Source organism: Toxorhynchites rutilus, chromosome 3, assembly GCF_029784135.1.
Source record: "Toxorhynchites rutilus septentrionalis strain SRP chromosome 3, ASM2978413v1, whole genome shotgun sequence".
Classification (NCBI taxonomy): Eukaryota; Metazoa; Arthropoda; class Insecta; order Diptera; family Culicidae; genus Toxorhynchites; species Toxorhynchites rutilus.
In genome coordinates this window covers 241,815,237-241,834,132 of record NC_073746.1, presented here as the reverse complement: position 1 = coordinate 241,834,132, position 18,896 = coordinate 241,815,237, and the positions used below count along the sequence as shown (strand labels likewise).

The window sequence follows — 18,896 nt, the reverse complement described above, 5'->3', positions numbered from 1 at the left end:
ACTTGAACAACCTAAAGGTGTAGCATGTAGCAAAGTGTGAACAAAATGAGATGGAATCGAGGATTCAAGTTTTGCCTAGACAATGATCCAGAGCTCAAGACATATGAAGTTCGCACATGGTTACATTACAATTACTCAAAAGCTATTGATATTCATGCACAATGTTCCGATATCAAGCCCAGTAGAAAACTAAGGAAGTTATCAGTGTAGGAAAATTAGAAACCATTAAATTTCTGAAAGTAACGATTTTAAAAACCACTTAATGAAAAAAATGATAAAATAAGTACTGCGGCAATCAGTGCTTAGACACAATTTGGTCCTTCGAGCCGGATAAGTGTACCGCAAAGTGTAAACATTGTGTGTATAAACAAACGGATCGATTAGAAATTCGATTTTATATCGCTTAAGTGGTGACAAATTGCGTAGAAAATCACCGTCGGTAGTGTCCACGAGTGATGATTCGCCATCGTGAAAGTGTTCCCTCCAAGAATCCGCCATCGAGAAAAAATATATCGCCACCGTAAGTACAGTATTGTGTAGTGAACAAACAACAGCAACAAGCGACAGAATCATTCACAGCGCCGGCTGTTTTGATCGCTGTTTGTTTTGGTCGGTCTGCAGCGAAGATGGTGTACCCGATAGGCGATTAAAGTGAAGAAAATATTTCTGGCAAAAGTTTTCGCAAAAAGTTTGAACTTTATTTTGATTGTGGAAAGTGATTCTTGGGGGTTGAATTAGTGCGCGAACCGGGAGTGACACTACCGAAAGAGAAGAAAATAGAAACGGAGACGAATAGCTGAAGTACAAACAAACGGAAGATTGTAGCTTTAAATCGCGAAAGAAGATTTCGAAAATACTGTGGAGGTGTTAAAAGCGCGGTTGAGAAATATTGAGTTGGAGAAAAGAAGGTGCCGCAATTTGATAAAGTGTACTGTGGCATTCAGTGCTTGATCACTAGCGTTGTACTCTGAACATTGTATGTCTGTCAGCATGTACAGCACTAGAACCAGTGGCGTCGACTGGGGGGTGCGAACCGCCCCCGGGTGCACGATTATCGGGGTGTAAAATGAACCGAATTTATATGAAGAAATTGATTAAATATGATTTATTCCTTTTTTAGCAGGGTGGTGACTAGAACCTTGCAAACAACTTGGTACAATCGCTGTATCTGTACCGACCTGTTTCACCTTTGTACATGACGACAGCATGTCAATTTCAACTGTACGCAGCGCCACAGACTGGTAGTGGTAGGCAGCATAAACAAATTTTGACAACACCGATTCAAACACTTGATAAATATTCTTTCCATTGACTTTCTCTTGAGTTAATAACTCAGATATGGAAACATTAACAAACAAGTTTCCACATTTGTTTGATAGTTTGAAAGCTAAATAAAAACCTATTTCATTGAAATATAGGGTGAAAATAGCATGCAATCAATTCAACTTTCTGATTGTAACTTCTTCGCAAGGTTGCTATTTGCAGCAAACGTCAAAATTTTATTTTGATACTTTCCGTTCTGCGTTGGTGCGAAAAAACAATAGTGAAATGGCAAACATGATAGCAACGACCGGCGCGAAAATGGGTTTCTATTCAAAATAGGAATGATAAAAGTTGTGGAATTTCCAACGTTTATAGCAACCCACCGGTGGGGATGCTTTCAATTGCGGAATCTACGTTAGATTTACAACCAAATGGTGTAGCGAGTAAAATGATGATGTTTTGTTTCTTTGGTATGAATTCCGCTAGAATTTTTCTTCAATTTTATCTGTTTTAAGTATTTTTACTATCCTAAAAACTTAGAAATTCATCATTTTACAATGTTTAATTCATTACATACGGAGAATGGCTTGGTATTAGTGTTGTAATTTAAATTCTTACATTCAAACAATGGTTGGCATATGTTGCGTTTCAAATACTGCAGATGTTTCTCATATCGGCCGAACGGAATCTCCTGCATAATCAATGATATCAAACAATTTAGAATTATATCGATTGCATCGCCATTATCCACAGCATTAGCTTCTGAAAAATGTCCGGAAGTTAGTACTCATAACCTATATGCATTATCAAACTTAAACATTTCGAAGATTATCTATATCTTTAGTCCAATCAATCAACAAAAATCTTGTTTTCATACCATTTACTGACGACATTTAATAGTTAAAATGAATTCGAATGGAAAATAATAAAAATAATCATGACCGAATCTCGCTTTTAAGCGTGTAGAAAAACAAAAACAATTACAAAAATCTTGGATTTTCCGAGAAAAAATATCATCGTAAACTTTAAAAAACAAATACAATCAATAATTACGAAAACAATTATTTTTTTCGCAAGATTAATATTTTTAAAGAAGACTATTTATAGGCTTCAATTTAATATATAAATCATCTGTATGGGTCCAGTAAAGTTATAAAAAAGGAGAAACATTAATGTTTCGTATCATGAAGTTTTTCCCATCAAAAAACAATGTTCGATCAAAATACGATATTCCTCTTTTTCCATTTTCTATGCGAATACCCAGATAGTGACACTTAAACGACGGTAGTTAACGCCTCTTCGATGTTTGGATATGTTGTGTAAAAATATTTAAAAATATAGCGTCCTCTATCTTTTATCGAGTAAAATATAAAAACAAATACAACCAATAGTTACAAAATGTAACTGAGCCTGTAAAAATAAACGGAATCATACAAAAAAATATTACAAAAACAAAATCCAAATTTTTGCATATGTAGTATTTTTCTAAGAAAGACTAGCTACTTTGTATTTCAATTACCACGGCTTTGTGGCCAGATTTTACGACATTTCTACCAAATAGTTTGATAAAAGGAACTATCTACGGTCTTCTACCATCATGACCGTCGAACACATCAGGAAATGCTTTTACCGATCAGTTATTAAGAAAAAATGTAAATTAAGAGAATCGATCAATGCAGATAGGTCCTTTTCAAAAGTTACCATTTTAACCGGTTTTTTAAAAACCGACGCGGCACATATAGCACACAGAAAGTTAAACTCAATGTTGTAAATACGAATTGTAGTGAAAATAAAGGAGAGAATACACATAAAATGCATTCCATAACTCATTATTGAGTTGCTAGTGCATGAAAAAGACTGCTTGAACTATCAGTCAAACTTGAATCAAGAATCATGAAATAATTTCAGGTGATTCCTTCTCGGTATCCTATTCCATCTCCATTACATGGCAAAATGTATATCTTAATAATGTAATCGTTTTACTACATTGGCTAAAAAATCCAGAGATTTTTTATGAAAACAATGGTTTTTTGGGCAAAACAGTATTCATTCCTCAACATAGTTTCCTTTGAGGGCAATACACTTGGTATAGCGAGTTTCCAGCATCTCGATTCTCTTTCTGCGGAAATGTCATTCAAAAGGAAAACAGAAATTGCGGTCCGAAATATGTGTCATTCACCCATATATATGTATCTGCTACTGGGATTAATTGGAATTCGATACTGGAGGGGACATGATATGTCGATGTTTGCTTTCAGTCGCTGAGGTGATACATTGAAACATCAGAGCAAAATTGACGTGCAATTTTGGCGGATGAATGCTTTTCAGTTGGATCGCCTGAATTCGCTAACTCCCGATTAAAAAGCGTCTCGACCTGAAAACCCCCAATAAGCGAGCTATGTTAAATCTTATATAATTTCAAATGAATTCAGGAGACTTCGAATATGGCCGCTAAGCGATTTGAACTAGCTGGCCCACCCTTTTTCTGCATACATCTTTATGCCAAAATCATCTGGCATCCTGCTGTCACTTACGCACCAAATTGAGCAAATTCGCCCTGCTCGCCTGATTCGTGGTGTTTCTCTCTCACTGTATCGCTCTCATATGTATTTCTGTCATGTGAGTTATTTTTCGATTGAAGTATCAATCGAGATTATACTCAGAGATCACATTAGCAGTAGGAGCTACTTTTAGTAGTGGAAAGGCCATCTGACGACAAGTGGAGTTGCGTTCGAAGCTGCAGTTAGTGCATTTATATTTTCTCCGGTATGAAAATATTCCTGTATTTTTCAGGGGAATCCCACCGTTGTTCATTGTAAGGCTTCTACATGTTTCACATCATTACAGCACATTGATATTTTTCTAGGCGAATATATATTATTCAACCTCGTTGGCAAGATGGCCCTGAGCGACGCAGATGTCCAGAAACAGGTGAGTGCATATCCCAGAAATGATCACTCGGACGGAACATCGTTGCATAATGTTATTTTGTCCAAGGGGATGGCTTATTTCGAGTGAAGACCTTTGGTTCTTTCTTGCTGAGTCAATTTTTTATTGATTCCACTCTACTGGACGCCTTTTGCGGAGGAATAATTTGAGTTAGGAATCCACTTTCCTGGACATTGAAGTTCCATACGCCCTGTAATTTAAATGTTAACACTATGGAAACAAGATCTGCAGTGCAAAAATCCCAAAATCGTGTTCAAAAATGTATTATTTTTCAATGGTCACGGGACCTATCATGTGAAGCGAATGACATCGTAGTGAGCAGCCACTGAATGCTGTGTTTGTGTGTGTAATATAAGTTTGAATCAAAAAGATAAATCAATCCTTCAATTTGAGACAACTACGGCTTGCAATTCTATAAAAATGTAGAACTTATCTGAAGTAGATCGAGTGAGAATGTTATTGGGAGCAAGCATCGATTTCGGGTCCAAAATTCTGATCAGAAAGCTCAAAATGACGTAAACTAGTGAAAACAAAGTGTCACATGATCGCTTCTACCATGCAGCGGTGACATCTTTGTGTTGTGTTGCTACTTCAGCTCTTGATTTTATGGTTTAAATCGTGTTGCTTTTCGAAAAATATTCTTTAGAGGCGAATAAACTGAAAAGTTTAAAGTCAAAAAAAAAAGAAGAAGAAACATTCTTAAAATTTATTTGTTCGCAAAACATTGAATGTTAAAGATCACCTAAATATCCCAGAAATAATTAGCAAACGTCAATGTCTATATACCATTGAATAGATAATTAAACACTTGTTTGAGTAACCGCGTTATGCCTAGGTTTTATTATGTAATTCGTGAGAAACAAGCATTTCAAAAAACAGGTATTTTGAAGCGTTTTCACGTCCCTAAATAAAAAAAAATCCTACAAAATTAAACGATGTTATAGTAAAATTGAAAAACAAAATCCAACAAGAATCTTCAGTTGGAGAACATTTGGTAGGTGTTAAGTCAGAGGGGACCAAGTCGCAAAATTGAAAATTTCGTGTTACTGATTGTATTAGGTTAAGCATTTCGTTAGCTACATAACACATTCATAAGATACTAGCTGACCCGGCAAACTTCGTCCCGCCCAAAATTTGTGTTTTGTTGTCAATACCTTCAAACATCCACGTTTTCTTACGATGAGCAAGTTCATGGGTCCAATCGCAGAACTGTTCATTGATTGATCTTCTAATCGACCCCGTTGAATTTACCTTTTACTATAAAATTTCTAGTATTTCTAACAAAACTCATCGTCATAATATCAGATTATTTTCAGACACAATTCTCGTTCAAGATTTTTCAACCACTTGCAAATAACATGTTTCTCCGTCACATGGAATAAATGTTTTATACAGAAAATATGATAGAATAAAGACAGCCCTAAATCGGATAATTCCTTCCTCGAGTTCTGCTCTTATCAACATATACGGTGATCCTTTTTTTAAGAGAGGGGGGTGGAGAGTCTAACCACCATAGAAACATTTATTGCACCCTGAAACCTTCAGATGCCAAATTTGGTTTCATTTGCGTTCATTTGCGAACAATGCAGAAAATTGTGGGTGTGGAATGTCTAACCACCATAGAATCATTTATTGTACCCTGAAACCTCCATATGCCAAATTTCGTTTTATTTGCTTAACTAATTCCCGAGTAATGTAGAAACTTGTGTTTAATTTGTATGGCATTTGTATGTTTTAACGATGGTTAGACACTCCACCCCCTCTCTCTAAGGGGGAGCTGCCATACAAATTTCGACGGTGTTGATTAGAAGATCAATCATTGAACAGTTCTGTGATTGGACCCATGGACTTGTTCATAGTAAGAAAACGTGAATGTTTGAAGGTAACAAAAAACAAATTTCGGGCGGAACGAAGTTTGCCGGATCAGCTAGTAGAATATAATCTTGTTTCGACTTCCGGTTTGCTGATGATAGTATCGAATGACAAAAAAAATATAAAAAACCCATACGATATGGGTATTAGGTACAGGTGTCCCACCAGTGGAAGTCAAATATCGTATTCCGATGCAATTTTGGAATCGAGGATGGTGACTTCCGGTTCGTAAAAAAACGGATCTAAAAGACCGAAAATGGCATGAAATCTATCAATACGATCGGGAATGGCAGTATTAGCATATATCCATGGGTTCTCGAAGAAGAATAGAAAAAGAGAATAAAGTTTTATGGTGAGGAGATAGGACTTGAGTGAGAGGTAGATAATGGGCCCTATTCCAGAAAACGAGACGAGCAGACGAACGCTCGTCTCGTTCGTTTTCATGTTCCAGAAGCAGAGCTCGACTAAAAACAGGCGAGTAGCACGTCTGGCTCGACGACCGTTTGGCCGCGCTCGTCGATGAATCAGTCGAATCGTCCAGTTTGTTTGATGTGTTTGTTCACCTTGTTGATTGAAAGCATCGGTATTCTCCTGCTCCGCCTTTACCTTCAAAAATTGTTTCACGGCTAAACTAGTATTGTATAAGAAATGTATGTTTTCAACTGCAACCATCAAATTCAGTTCAGTAACTGCTAGAATTTACGGTTTTTCAAATGGGCCTCTTCCAAACAACACAACCAAATGTAAACATTGAACTCATATCCAGGGATGCTAGATGACTGTTTTGAATATATTAACACGGCACGAAAAGGGTCTTCACATATTGAACGAAAATTTGTAATTCAAAACAACTACTTTATTGGAAATACATATATATAGATTTAAAACTTTTCTTGGTAAATCATTGATTAAGTGAACAAACATTGCCCCTAATAAATCCATAATAACAAAACGTCTTAGTGATGAACCCATATGCTCCAGGAAAAATATCAATGGAATCAAACGATATATGAAATTTATTCCTTTTTGTTATGTTTTTTAATATTTTGGCACTGAGAGAAGAGTATCGATTGATCAGTTTTAAAACTGTTTGTTGTTTTTCTCAAGACAAAAACATGTCTTCTCATCTGACATCACTGATCATACCGAGAAAAACTGACTGAATTCTCTCCAGTCTACCAAATAAAACATTGCCCCCAATAAATCCATAATAACAAAACGTCTTAGTGATGAACCCATATGCTCCAGGAAAAATATCAATGGAATCAAAAGATATATGAAACTTATTCCTTTTTGTTATGTTTTTTAATATTTTGGCACTGAGAAAAGAGTATCGATTGATCAGTTTTAAAACTGTTTGTTGTTTTTCTCAAGACAAAAACATGTCTTCTCATCTGACATCACTGATCCTACCGAGAAAAACTGACTGAATTCTCTCCAGTCTACCAAATAAAACATTGCCCCCAATAAATCCATAATAACAAAACGTCTGAGTGATGAACCCATATGCTCCAGGAAAAATATCAATGGAGCCAAAAGATATATGAAATTTATTCCTTTTTGTTATGTTTTTTAATACTTTGGCACTGAGAAACGAGTATCGATTGATCAATTTTAAAACTGTTTGTTGTTTTTCTCAAGACAAAAACATGTCTTCTCATCTGACATCACTGATCATACCGAGAAAAACTGACTGAATTCTCTCCAGTCTACCAAATAAAACATTGCCCCCAATAAATCCATAATAACAAAACGTCTGAGTGATGAACCCATATGCTCCAGGAAAAATATCAATGGAACCAAAAGATATATGAAACTTATTCCTTTTTGTTATGTTTTTTAATATTTTGGCACTGAGAAAAGAGTATCGATTGATCAATTTTAAAACTGTTTGTTGTTTTTCTCAAGACAAAAATATGTCTTCTCATCTGACATCACTGATCATACCGAGAAAAACTGACTGAATTCTCTCCAGTCTACCAAATAAAGCATTTCAATGAATCTCGTGTACTGGAATTGGATATTTTGCTCGTCTCGACAGTGACTGAAACCGAGACGAGACGAGACGAATTGCTCGTCTCGTTTTCTGGAATAGGGCCCAATATTAGAGTGGGAGGAACTTAGCGAAAGAGCGACGCGTGCGGAGTTAGACGAAAAAAAGTGTACATACAAACGTCGATGGTCAATGTCAACGTGAACCTAAAAGTCATCAATTGACTCAATTTATTCATTTAGTACACCCTCTTCGACTATGTCGCACAGACTGACTTAAAACTGACTATACTAATTCTCTAATCCTAGCACTAAACACGTTTCTTGTCAACATAAAATCAAATTCATAACAAACAACATTAAAGGAACGCAAACAAAAATCAAAACTACTGTAACCGAAGTTTGTTCTGTGGTAAGGAATTGCTAATAATGGAGAGTTTCGAAAACGACGAGGAGGAATATTCAATGAAATTTGAATCTGAATGAATCTGAATATGACCGATTATAACGTCAAAATCAGGGGGTCTTCGTAGCCACTTGGTTACGCGTTCGCTTACCAAGCGATTGATCGTGAGTTCAAACTCAGGGCCCTCAATTGACCATCTTTGTGTTGTTATAGAATAACTACGTCCACGCAACCATCATCAGCGATGGAAATCGATCCATGGTGGAACAAAGATCGATTCATCCATACAACTGCTCTGCTCTGCAAGAAACATCGGGCTGCTGTTCTATAAATAACCCAACAATGATCAATATCAACTGTCTCCGCTGTCCGGTCCGCTGAACAATGGAAGAACAGAAAGAATACCCTTACGACTAAATGGCTACTACTGTGTAATTTACCATAATGTAATGGAACAGAAAACTTAACGCCTAAATGGCTACTACTAACTACTGTGTATTTTACAATTTATAGAAACATAAACATATGTACATGTACACGATTAAAACCCGGCTCTGTTACAGCTAAAATGCTAATGAGCCTAATAAATAAATAAATGAAAAAAAAAAAACGTCAAAATCAAACAGCCTTTATGACTTAGTACGTCTCGATGAAAGCGTTTCTAAGTCAATCAACTTACAACGATCAACATAACAGGGCAGATTGACCGGATCGTTCCACGGGAGAGAGCGCAAAGCGAAACGCACGAATTTTCTTTGAATTCGTTCAATCGCAAGACTCTGTGTAAATTGAAAAGGACACCAAACCGGGGAAGTAGATTCCAAAATACTTCGCACAAGCGAACAAAATAGCATCTTGTGACAACAAACATCAGTAAATTCAGATGCATGACGGCGGATGAAACCAAACACTGTATAGGCCTTATCTGTTATAATGTTGATGTGTTCGTGAAATCTTAGTTTCGAATCAATAGTAACACGGAGATCAAATTGAATTGATACGCTCTAAGGCAACTGATTCCATGTTGTATTGATGGACTACATCGTTACTGCAACGGGAGAAGGATATAACTTTGCATTTATTGCAGTAAACACGCATTCCATTGTCGCCACACCAGACAAGCAAACGATTTATGTAATTTTGCAGAGCAGCACAATCAGCTGGAGAAACTATAACCCGAAATAGTTTTAAATCATCGGCGAACGAAAGGTTGGATGAGGAGAGTGACAGGCAAAGATCATGAATGAAAATAAGAGTGCTGAGAACACTACCTTGGGGTACGCCAGAAGAAATGTCGAAAGTTCTAGAACGCACAGAATTGACCATAACGTATGCGTTACGATTTGACAGATACGAATAGAGCCATTCCGTTATCCACGACCGAAATCCAGTGTGATCCATTTTATCAACGTTAAGATTATGCGGTACTGTATCGAAAGCCTTCGCGAAATCTATATAAATTGAATCAACCTGCTGCTTCGATTCCAATTCAAGTGACAACGCTGATACATAGCATATTAAATTTGATGTTGTTGAACGGTGTTTCACAAATCCGTGCTGACTACTGAAGATAATGGAAGTCGTGACTCGGTAGAGAACTGTGTGAACAAGCTTCTCAAAATCCTTGCTGAGAGTACAGAGTATAGACACGCCATGGTAGTTTTCAATACAGGTATAGCTACCTGACTTGTAGATTGGCACTATGTACGCTGATTTCAATGCGGTCGGGAATACTCTGTCCGAGAGCGAACGATTGAAATTTATATAGCTTATTTTGATGAACATGTCATAAGCAATCAAAATTGCCTCGTTTTGTAATTTTTCGCAATCTAAAAGAACATTGAACTCATGTTCCATACAGGAAAAAAATATTTTTCTCTGTTTTTGAAGCAATGAACGCTAGAATGAAGAGAGCTAGAAAAAAACCTTTTTTATCAATTGTCAGCGCTGTGAAACCTTTCATTTTAGGTTCAGGACCACCTTCCTGTTTAGGATAGACCTTTGGATGGGGAGGGGAGATCTCAGAAGAAACTGAAAAGTATTCAGGGTTATAAATAACATAAAACATAGTATAGCTACAATGCGGTTAAATTCATATTTGATACACTTTGGGCCTGATCACGAACGTCACTTCACGGTGAAAACAAAGTGAATTGTGTACAACCTTATTACGGTTGTCATCGTGTGTGTAGAAACCAGAAGAGTTCATCCGTCGTGACAACTTTGTTATTATGAATATCACGATACTGTCATGTCACGGAGAAAATGCGGTATATTTGTTACTTGTGTTTTAGATGGTGAAAGCTAGTCACGCGGAATGGAGTAAGTTTAATTTCGTATTTATTTAGCTTTTTTGCTAACATTTTGAATATTGTCTTGTCTTGTTTAAGAAACAAAAGATAAACAAACAGCAATTTACCTGCCTGGTGGCCTTTTTAGAACGAAATTCTGACATATCCAGAGGACGTAAACTTGTTTATTTCGATTCCGTAAATGCGCTATGGGATGTAATTAAGGATTAAAAATGTAGCTCCCGTAGGCCCATTGAAACATGGCGAAGGTCCACTTCCGATTGTCCTGAATGAACAGAAATTTGTTGTTTCTATTTTTAGTATTAGACTAAGAGAGAGTTGCAATACCATAAAATGGCAATGGAGGCCACTGGCCCAAATACGACCATTATGATTGATTATGTATAACATTGATTTGTTGATATTTTGAATATAAAATAATAACTGTAAAGGTTTTCCCACATTGCAGAGTTAGTTTTTGTAATTCAAACATTCACAATTGGCGGACCAGACCAGAATCAGGACGATAGTTATAACTTTCTACGTTATAGATATTTTCAACGGTATTGTTTTGAAGACATACTTTGAATGAAAGAATATTAAAAAAGTGCTGACCAGTTTCTGTTTAAATAATTAAATCAAACCTTATGTCCCGTGTATCAAATTACACGAGAATGGGAAGGATAAGAGGATTGATCTTCAGAATCCCATATGGGAGTAGCTCATATTATACTGATCGTGAGGTGGATAAATTCGGGTTTGTTCTGAGATATAGAAGATATTATTATTCATCAGAATTGTAGAAACGGTTCATAAAAAATGATTCTAAATATTTCTCACTATTCAAACGAGTAATACAGAGCTAAGTACAAGAGTATGCGAGATTTCGATTATTAAACATAATAGTCATGTTTTATTTCTAGCGTAAAATTACATTCCTATATGTTCAACAACTACATTATTCCCGAGCAACCAAGTATTCCTCCTCATCTTTGAGCCAGCATTTGATTCAGCAAACTAACCATCGAGGTATAATCGCATACTCGTCATTCTAAAACATACGATTAACTAAATGGAATATTATCTCATACGCTGTATTGATTTTACCTGCATAACGTTTAAACGACCGAAATTATGCAACCGACACAACGTTCAAACACCCGACATTATGCAACCAACATGACTCCTATAAACGGGAATGGACACTTTCACTTCACGGAGTTCATTTTTACACGCAACTGTCCGTGACAATGATGATAGACACAAAAAGATTAAGTGAAGTGTACGTGACGTGCCAGCGTACGTGGCAGTGATGTTCGTGATCAGGCCCTTTATTGATTTTGTGACGTGACAACACTTTGTGGAGACTGTTATTTCGCACAGAGTTTGTTGTCACGTCACAAAATACATGCCGATTTTTGCAAAGTTCTTGCGAGTTTTTTTTTTGAAAAACTGGATATACAGGAATCCTCGTTCATCATTTGTTGACAACAAAATTCATTTGTATGTTTTGAAACGGAACCACATTAATGTTCAAAAATCCGAAACCGCAAAAAGCCAGTTATTGTCACATTACAAAAGTATTGGACTGGCAACGAGCGAATTCAACTGTTGAACCGTCTCAAACTGAATATTCTTGTAGGAATTTTTTTCAATTTTACTTTAACATCGTTCACTTTTTTGGAAATCGTGCGATTTATACATGAAACCGAGAATCAAGCCTGTTTTTATTTAGTCAAACGTTGTCACGTAACGCTGTAATGTTTCATTAGTTCATTTTCGCGTACTGAGTCAAAACAATTCAAAAATGAAAATGGAAATGGAAATATAAAAAGAATGAAATATGAAAAATATGAACATGAGAAAAACCACATATCTTGAATATTGATATTTTTAAACGGTTTTATTTGGTTTCTCTTGGTTCTTCTGTTGTTTAAATTCAGCGTATCCTAAGTTTGATTTTAGCATTCAGTATTTGTTGTCTATTCTGTTATTAGAATTCATATCAGTTTTAGTTGGTATATAATTACAAATTCAATTCGTTTATTTTTCCTTTCTGTCTTTTAAGAAGACACACGCTTCACAACATCTCATGGTAGTTCCGATTCAGATGCAATGTGTGGACAATCGCAAAATTCAAATAAGCTGAAGAGCTGTTCCAAATGATCAGCTCACTTGTATGAGCAGAACGGCTCTGAGCTGTTCACCATGATTAGCTGATTTGCCCATCTCTGATGTGTGAATTGTTAATCAAACGAACAGATAGATGAAACAATCAAAACAAAATGTATAACAATATAAAACACAAAAGAGGTGAAGCGATCGTCTTAAATTATATATTTTTTTTTTGAATGGTTGCACCATTCTCCGAAAGGAGGGAGGTGTAGTAATATGATACACTATCATATTTCACTCTCATGTATCCATATCTATTATTGCCGTTAAACACAAACCATGTGCTTGAGTTTACTTGAACCAAAAAATAAACACCAAACAGGTGTAATTAATAATTATTAATACAAATTACAAAAACAATACTCTCTACTATTATATTCGTCATTCTTATAACAAGTTGGTGCACGTAACACAACTTATGCAGTATCTTGAAAGTTTCAAATATGAACTTGTGTTAATTAATAGGGGTCGGTATTTAGATCTCGTCGACCCCTGGGAAACCGATATTGACCTCAAGTGCCCATCTTCCGAGGTATAGACGTTTTTGTGGAAATTATAAGAGCTAATTATATAATTCTTTTGAGAATATAAAAAAAATCGTTTTTGAGAAAAATGAATTTCAAATCTTGAAAAAAATATTTTAGCTAATTTTTTTTTATTTTTTTATTTATGAAAATTGAAACAATATCCTACATTTCATCCTTCGGCCAAAATTTTGTAGGTATAATAGTTTTTGAGTAATAATTCTTTTTCGAATATTTCAAGTATGCAAAGTTGCTTAAAAGACTCAAGTGTTTACACTTACAACGTTTCACTCTATCTGCCAACGGTCAGTCGAGTTGGCATGAAATTCGTCAAAGGAGATCGATTCACTAGCGGAATCCTCTTCGTCCACCCATGCTCTTCCACTTAAAACTAGAGATGGGCAAACCGTTCGCGAACGGTACGAAAGAACTAGTTCGCCGAAAAGAGTGAACGAACGGTCGTTCTTTTTCAAAGAACGGTAGTTCCCACGAACTGATTGCGAGCGAACGGTTTGTGAACGAACTGATTCCTAAAGAACGGTTTTCGAGTGAACTGTTTGAGAGCGAACTGATTGGGAGTGAACTGTATGGGAAAGAACTAATTGAGAGTAAACTGTTTGTGAACGAACTGCTTGCGAGTGAACTGTTTGGGAACGAACTGTTCGAAAACGAAGTGTTTGCGGGCGAACTGTTTGCGAACGAACGAGTACAGCCGAACTGATTCGCGCTGGACGGAAAAGATAAATATAACGAGAACGCTTGTAAGAAAAATAAAACGATTTTGTCATTTATGAGCAAAATGCATCTAACGCAGGGTTTATTTTGTTATTGTATACTCATTTTTGGGTCAAAAATTAAATTAGATTTTCGTAGTTCTAAAGGCAAAACTATGTATTTTCAATTTCATGTATTCTTTCTAGTAACATTCATATCCTGATTATCAGAAAAAATCTGGGGGAAGCTGAGGCGATTCATGAATTAGGTAAACATAAAATCTTATAGTGAGGGCAAGTTGAGAAAAAGTTTTTTCGTTGCTTTCAATCCATTGTTTGGCATATTGCGTATACGCAATTGTATGATTTTGTATGATTGATTGTTAGTGAAAATCGCTGCTGAATTTTTTCTCTGAATGAACATTATGAAATATGATCATACATGGAACCTGTGTGATGTTCAAACAGAAAATATGAAAAATTGCACATATTTCGTGCGCATCAAATTATTACATATACTTTTGTCGGCCGATAAACATATTTTCACACACAGTTTGTAATTTGTCAGCTGGGGGCGCCTCGTGGCACACACAAAACTCTCTTTATTTAGCCTCAGGGTCGGCAATTGTAATGGACTACGCGATCAAGGAACTACCTGCACGAGCAATCACGCTACTTTTCACCCACTTCCTTAGCCTACATTCACCTTCGTTCCGGGACTCTGGGCCAGGGCAGTGTGGCGACTCACAGCGGCTCTTCCAGCCTCGATTTCGAGGATCTGCTTTATTAACTCTCGCGAACTATCGCTTTAATCGCGAGCACTCGCGAAATCGCACCACCAAACTTTTTTCTCGAAACCGCCTTTAGTCACGCGGATATTCGCGGTTACTTCTGTCTTTTCGCGACACAACCGTTCGGTACAAATGATTCTTTTGAAGTCCTGGTTCTTACGTTTCTAGGCATGGGGTATATACAGGTCCTGTATATACCCCCTAGGCCCGTACTTAGGTACTAGGAAACCGTCGACCTTCGTCCATAAAATTAGTGCCACCTAGTGGCCGGTGCCGATGTCTTCGGGCATGGGGAGTGTAGCATCGTCTCGGCGTTGTGAGTGTGGCATGAAGCGGTGAGCCATCACGCTTATCCACGATATTTCCCATTTAAAGTTTTCATATTCATTATTCGACACAAAACGCTCTAGTTTTGTGCATCTCACCCATGCACTTACACCAACAGTTACAAGTTTGCGACTTTTAAAGGAGAAGCAGCTTATCTTTCCCTACTAAATTTCAAAAATATAAATCCCATACGTACACTATCCAATCCAACGATATCAATTAATAGCTGTCTATGTATGTTGGGTTCCAGCTAACATTCTATGTTGTTTCTAATACCGCTGAACGAAAGAGCGATGGAACGGTTCAAAAGAACTGATTCACTTAGATGAACGGTTATTGACTGAACCGTTCATCAAAGTGAACTGTTTTGCCCATCTCTATTTAAAACAGAAAACATCGGACTATTTTTGATATTAATAACACAACAATGTTTGCCTAATATGAACTTGTTGGACCGGACCAACATAACGGTGGAACAAAAGAGATATTTTTAAGCCGAAAAGGCGATATTGTGTAATTTACCATTGTATCGATACTATAGACATGTACACGATAAAATCTGGCTCTGTTATAACTGGAAATGCTAATGAGTCTGAATAAAATAAACAAATGGGATAAAAATCCCTACAATTAAAATTATCGTCTACGTAGCTCCAGAACAACTAAAATCGCAAGCTCTCGTTCCCCTTGATACAGAGAACATTGTCGAAACAATATTGACGCTACTTTTTCCTCCATTCAGATCAAACACATGATGGCCTTCATCGAACAGGAGGCCAACGAGAAAGCGGAGGAAATCGATGCTAAGGCCGAAGAAGAGTTCAACATCGAGAAGGGCCGTCTGGTTCAGCAGCAGCGTCTTAAGATCATGGAATACTACGAGAAAAAGGAAAAGCAAGTTGAGTTGCAGAAAAAGATTCAATCCTCGAACATGTTGAATCAGGCTCGTCTGAAGGTAGGTGTATACACGTAAATCCTATTATGAAACGGTCAAACAATCTGAAACCGGTGCCGGTCTCGTTCGGATAGGTGCTCAAAGTACGCGAGGATCATGTTGCCAGCGTGCTCGATGAATGCAGACGTCGGCTGGGAGACATTACGCGCGATCCTGCCAGCTACGGCACGATTCTTTCTGCTCTCATCACTCAGGGATTGCTTCAGGTAACCCGATCGATAGAAAATCCGCTTCATTAAATAAAGCTTGTTCCATTACACCTCCAAACAGCTTATGGAAGCGAACGTAACTATTCGTGGTCGCCAAAATGATGCTCAGCTGATTCAAAACATTTTGCCATCGGCTGTTGAGGCGTACAAAAACACTTGTGGCAAGAATGTCGTTGTCACGTTGGACACCGAGCATTTTCTTCCGGCCGACTCCACTGGCGGAATTGATTTAATTACTCATTCAGGACGTATAAAGGTAGCTAGCTTTCACACACTGACATTCAAAAGAACTATATGGCAAATACTAATCTTTTCAGATCTCCAACACTTTGGAATCACGGTTGGAGCTCATTGCCCAGCAATTGATACCAGAAATTCGTAACGCTTTGTTTGGTCGTAACATTAATCGCAAGTTCACCGATTAAATGGCTGTACACAATAGCCCTACGAATACCGTTTTCTTTATTTCGTCATGTTCATAAAAAAGTGTTGAACTACAATAAATTATCGCCCAAAAATTAAAAAAACACAAAAACAGGGTTCCAAATAACACCACGGAACATGGAAACGTCAGAAGGTCAGTTCCACCAGAATCAAAGTTTACGCTATGTTTAATTGCAACAAAAAACTTAGTACTAATGCAGTCCAATTCAACCTTGCTACGAGTTGACCATAGATTCGCCTGAAAGACCATATGCTCCTACTCAAACCATTTACAATCATAATCCCTGAACATCCGGGAGTCTTTTTTTACTTATCGATGGTCACTTATGGTTAAGGGTACACAATAAGTTTATTGTTACTATAATCCATTTTTTTTCTTATGTTTTTCGTTAGTATTTCGTTCATTAGTTTGTATGAAAATTGTTATATCATTAAAAGAACATGTTTTATTAGTATCCTAAGTCAACCAACCGTTGTATAGTAAAGAAATTGACTTTAGGAATAAAATCGAGAAAAAAACATTCCTAATTTCTGAATTCAGTGAACTAACGTTCAACGTTCAGTGAAAGCTTAAGTAACTGACCTGTTACTGCGTTAATTGGCACTCATACGATTTCTTTGTTGTTATTCGAACTCGGTCTGACAGAGCTCATACTGAACCATTCTATACTCATCCTAAAGTATTGAATTTCAAGTCATTTCGGTAGAGAAAAACGTCACTCGGTTGGAAATTTGGACAAACTTTGGAGAATTTTCTGTCACAGCATCTTGCTTTGCTTACACCAAATGGTCATTATATGAGAATATTTGCTGAATGTCAAAGCAATGACAGATTTCTAAGAAGTGATCCAACAGTATTCCGAAACCAGTATGTGTGTGTGTCGTTACCAAAATCCGTGTGTTACAAAATATGTTTTCAGTTAATCGTAACAGCTTACGGATGATCCAATGGTTCAGGATGAAGAACATTGAGCTTCAAATCAAACCGAGCAAATTTGTTATCTTGAATAGTCATCCTTGTTGCCGAAACATATTTGACACAATGAAGAAATCAGTATATTCAAATTATTATTTTTTCCTTTTATCAACTAGCTAAGGAACAGAACAAGTTTTTAAACATGATTAGATTTAATCAAAAATAACGATAAAACAAAAATATATATATGAAGATGATATGAATTAGAAATTGTTGTAATCGTAAATAATATGACTACTAGTTAAAGCATAAAACTTAATTATTTGATCAATAATACATCAGTAACAAAACATATGTGTACACCTATTGTACCAGCAGATGTTTTTCGAGCTTTATTTGGGAGATGCTTTCCGGGAGCGCATGTGTCGCAGGACACAGCAACGAATGAACCACCAACAATTCCGCGGAATCAAAAAAACAGTTTTACAGCATCAAGTTGAATGATGGATTGTTCGCAATTGCGTAGACATAAGTTGTACGTTGTGAACAATAGTTTTCACACCCACAATCACATACGACAAAAACACAAATCATATTTATTCGAGGTAGTGCATGGAAAAAAGAGGAGACAGTCATATACACTATGTAACAGAACAAAATCATTGAATAAAAGTGAATGGTATGGGATGAAGCTCCGGGCAACAAACCTGCTTTGAAGTAGAAACGAAAGAATGTAGATTGAGTAACAATGCCAATCAGAATAGACATGTGTTGCGAAACGGCAATGAATATCTGGTAAGTTTCATTCGTTACAATCTATCCCAATTCTTGAATAAATAGACATTTCTTGATACAAAGGAGGAATGGAAACTATCGCAAACAGCGGTGCAATTTTGTTCAGTGGAAACACCACCTCGATTTTCATGCCGTCTGGTAAAGAGTGCTTTTGTATGTTTGTGATTGTTTCACAATATTTTTCTGAAATTACGGGATTTGTTATCTGAGAATTATTTGGTATAAAACCAAGACATGACACGATGTGTCCAACCATGTTCCTACATTATGAGTG

General features: G+C 36.7%; 1 protein-coding gene across 1 annotated transcript; it reads left to right on the top strand.

Annotated features, from left to right (window-relative positions):
- Positions 1-3,875: 3,875 nt before the first annotated feature.
- Positions 3,876-18,518, top strand: LOC129778340 (V-type proton ATPase subunit E). The gene is made up of 6 exons (XM_055785206.1): positions 3,876-4,029; positions 4,130-4,194; positions 16,046-16,258; positions 16,333-16,464; positions 16,529-16,723; positions 16,785-18,518. The coding sequence occupies exons 2-6, from the start codon at positions 4,162-4,164 to the stop codon at positions 16,890-16,892; spliced, it is 681 nt and encodes a 226-aa protein (XP_055641181.1). The 5' UTR covers positions 3,876-4,029; positions 4,130-4,161; the 3' UTR covers positions 16,893-18,518.
- Positions 18,519-18,896: the final 378 nt, after the last annotated feature.

Coding starts and splice junctions, on each gene's coding strand:
- LOC129778340 (XM_055785206.1), top strand. CDS start 4,162: ATGGCCCTGAGCGACGCAGATGTCCAGAAACAG. Junction 16,259..16,332: donor TGAATCAGGCTCGTCTGAAG/GTAGGTGTATAC, acceptor TCGTTCGGATAG/GTGCTCAAAGTACGCGAGGA. Junction 16,465..16,528: donor TCACTCAGGGATTGCTTCAG/GTAACCCGATCG, acceptor ACCTCCAAACAG/CTTATGGAAGCGAACGTAAC.